Source organism: Cryptomeria japonica, chromosome 8, assembly GCF_030272615.1.
Source record: "Cryptomeria japonica chromosome 8, Sugi_1.0, whole genome shotgun sequence".
In the NCBI taxonomy this organism is placed as follows: Eukaryota; Viridiplantae; Streptophyta; class Pinopsida; order Cupressales; family Cupressaceae; genus Cryptomeria; species Cryptomeria japonica.
Genome location: NC_081412.1, coordinates 564,809,919 through 564,812,995, shown reverse-complemented (window position 1 = coordinate 564,812,995; position 3,077 = coordinate 564,809,919). Strand labels below are relative to the sequence as shown.

Here is a 3,077-nt window from a genome sequence, read left to right as displayed (position 1 = left end):
TGGTAATTTTTGCTTGTGTTTTGCTTGTATAAAAGTGTTCAATATAGTTTGAACATGTGATTGTTAAATTTGATATTTTAATTTCTCAAAAAAATATTAAGTTATTTACTATGTGTGTTTTATAATGCTATTAGTCCGTCTATAATTAGTTTATATATTTAAATTAAAATACAAAGATTACGAGGTTAAATCCATAGCGCAACGGTAAATTTGTGAGCCGCTTTAATGCAGAGTCTTGTGTTCGATTCTCTGCAAGCCCTCCCGATATGAAGTCAAAGGAAGGTGGCATGCGCAAAGGAGATCATTGCAGTCCACGGTGGTGGTAATTAAAAGGCAGAGATCAAACGACGAATAGAGTTTCCTCGTGGAGAAATAAGGAGTGGTGGAAGGAGGCATAGGCTCGATGTAGCGGATAGATAAGGGTGGTGCACGAGTAGGGATAAGGAGCATGGAGAGATAAGGAGGAAGGAGTAATGGTTGATTTCATTAATTCAAAATTCTTGTCAAAAGCGTCTAATTACGGATTAAAAAAATACAAAGATTACATTTTTTAAAAAATACAAAGATTACATACATATTTAAGATGAAGTAGAAATTATAAATGAAAAAAAATCTTGAGAAAATAAAAGTAATTTTTCAAATATAATGTAAATAAAATATAATAATTTTTAAGCTCACAAAAGAACACTTATTTAATAGTTTTTACATAAATTTATAAAATACAGACTCACATTTTCTTGTTCAAGATACTAAATTATCTTATATAAGATAATTTTCTTTTTATAAAACTATACTCCATAATTGTTCCAAAAGACCCCAAACCAATCAAACTCAAAATTTAAAGCAGGTTCACCAAACCCTTAAATTTTATTTGGTTGTTTACTATCAAAATAAAAAATAATCAAGAATACTATTTTCAATTGGTTATTGCAGTAAACAGAGTGTTTCATCAAAGTCTTTAAATAATATAGACCTTTTTCAGAACATTCAATTGGTTGTAATTATATTTCTTTTCTCCATAGATAGGAAAGATTTGTGTTGTGAGAATTTCTTTGATAATTGTTTGAACTCTTGAGGTTCTCGGGGTAGTGCAAATTATATTGTCTACTATCATATGTGCCAGAGGTAAAGATAATATTTTATTGCTCTCAATAAAACTCAAACTTAAAAAAATGAAGATGTTTGTCTATGAATGTGACCTACAAAATTAAATTACAAATTTAATATGTCCCACCAGGCAACGATGAAGGCAATTTCAGATTTTAGCTAAGGATTCATTGCTTTAAAAAAAGAGTAGTTAGTATTGTTCAGATAACAGTTAGGCTCCAAACTAATTGAAGTTTTCACATTTGCAATGGTTCCAATCAGCATATATAAGAAACATAGCTGGATGTTTGATTTTAATGTTTTATTGAACTTCTATGTTTGATATGCAGAACTACAAAAGGTACATTGATATATTTGAATGAGTACCACAGACTGTTAACGAGGAAATTTTCATAACAAAGGATTGGCACTCGTAAGCTGTTTAAAAAATTCATTTGCACTTCCAGGCTGTATAATGCCAACAGTTTCAGATCTTGCACTTCTTGTAGCTGTTCTGGTCGTATCTTCATATAAAACATAGACAAATTAAAAAAAGACAAATTAATAGAAGAAAAATTAAAAAAGGACATACCCTCGTAGGACTGTTATCGTGTGAGGTTCTTGCGTCTTTGCTTCCTTCTTACCCTCGTAGGAGGTGGAGCTCTCTATATAAGTGACATACCCTTCCTTGTATCTTCATTCAGTCTTTGCTGTATGCGATATAGATACTAGTTATAATGGCAAAAGTATCAGATCTTGGGCTTCTTCTTGTGGCTGGAATGGCCATATCTCTTTATATTCAAGGTAAGCTGTCATAGTAACATAATGGGTGTTATAAGTAGTTGAATAGTATATACATTTCCAAGGCTAACAATAATAGTATGTCTGTGTGATTTGTCGCAGAGACGGGAGCAGTTAAGTTTGATATAAAGAACCAGTGCGGGTACACAGTCTGGGCGGCGGGATTACCCGGAGGAGGGCAGCAGCTGACCCAGGGTCAGACGTGGACAGTTAATTTGGCGGCGGGGACACAGTCGGCAAGATTCTGGGGCCGAACCGGCTGCTCTTTCGATGCGAGTGACAAAGGAACCTGTCAAACCGGTGACTGCGGCGGCCAATTGAGCTGCACAGTCTCAGGAGCTGTTCCCGCCACGCTGGCCGAGTACACCCAGAGCGACCAGGACTACTACGACGTCTCCCTGGTGGACGGCTTCAACATTCCTCTTTCCATCAACCCTACCAATACACAGTGCACCGCCCCTGCATGCAAAGCCAACGTGAACGCTGTGTGCCCTGCTGAATTGAAGGTGACTGGCGGATGCAAGAGTGCCTGCGTTGCCTTTGAAACCGACCAGTATTGCTGCACTGGCAGCTATGCTAACAGCTGCCCTGCGACAAACTACTCAATGATATTCAAGCAGCAGTGCCCTCAGGCCTACAGTTATGCCAAGGACGATACAGCCACATTCGCTTGCCCCTCTGGTACTGACTACAGTATTGTATTCCCTCCCTAGATATATATAGGATTATGTTTATGAGTGGAATAATATATCAATAAGAGGTGTCATCTTCGTATTGACACCGGTGGTATAGCCGCATAGTTGCAACTCTCACCACTTATTACCAATAAAACATTGCTGTCATCTCACCACTAATGAGAGAAGGGTGAGTAATCACGCGCAATATACTGTTATGAGAAAATATTAATATATACTTTAAAATTCTATTTTCTTTATATTTCAAAATTAAATATCTCTATATAGTTTTGAAATCTGTTATTTCATAGGTAAGATAATAGATTCTTCTCCTCTTATTATTATTACTACAATTATATGATTATTCATAATTTTTTTAAATATGTAATTTAATAAAAATATTGGTAGAACTGTCTTGTTAAAAAAAATAAAGTCATTTCCTTAAGAAGAATATACATTTGTAACTGTATGTCATCTTATTTTTTTCTCACATAAAATTCAAAATTGAGAATCATG

At 35.2% G+C, this 3,077-nt stretch overlaps 1 protein-coding gene across 1 annotated transcript; it reads left to right on the top strand.

The window, feature by feature from the left end:
* The first annotated feature begins 1,767 nt into the window (after window positions 1-1,767).
* Window positions 1,768-2,600, top strand: LOC131056018 (pathogenesis-related thaumatin-like protein 3.8). Its single transcript, XM_057990331.2, has 2 exons — window positions 1,768-1,890; window positions 1,990-2,600. Exons 1-2 carry the CDS (start codon window positions 1,824-1,826, stop codon window positions 2,598-2,600), a joined length of 678 nt encoding a protein of 225 aa, XP_057846314.1. The 5' UTR covers window positions 1,768-1,823.
* The last annotated feature ends 477 nt before the right edge of the window (window positions 2,601-3,077 follow it).

What these genes read in the sequence shown, in the direction of transcription:
- LOC131056018 (XM_057990331.2), top strand. Translation starts at nt 1,824, where the DNA reads ATGGCAAAAGTATCAGATCTTGGGCTTCTTCTTGTGGCTGGAATGGCC. An exon ending in CATATCTCTTTATATTCAAG is followed by an intron (nt 1,891 to 1,989) that starts GTAAGCTGTCAT and finishes GATTTGTCGCAG; the next exon opens with AGACGGGAGCAGTTAAGTTT.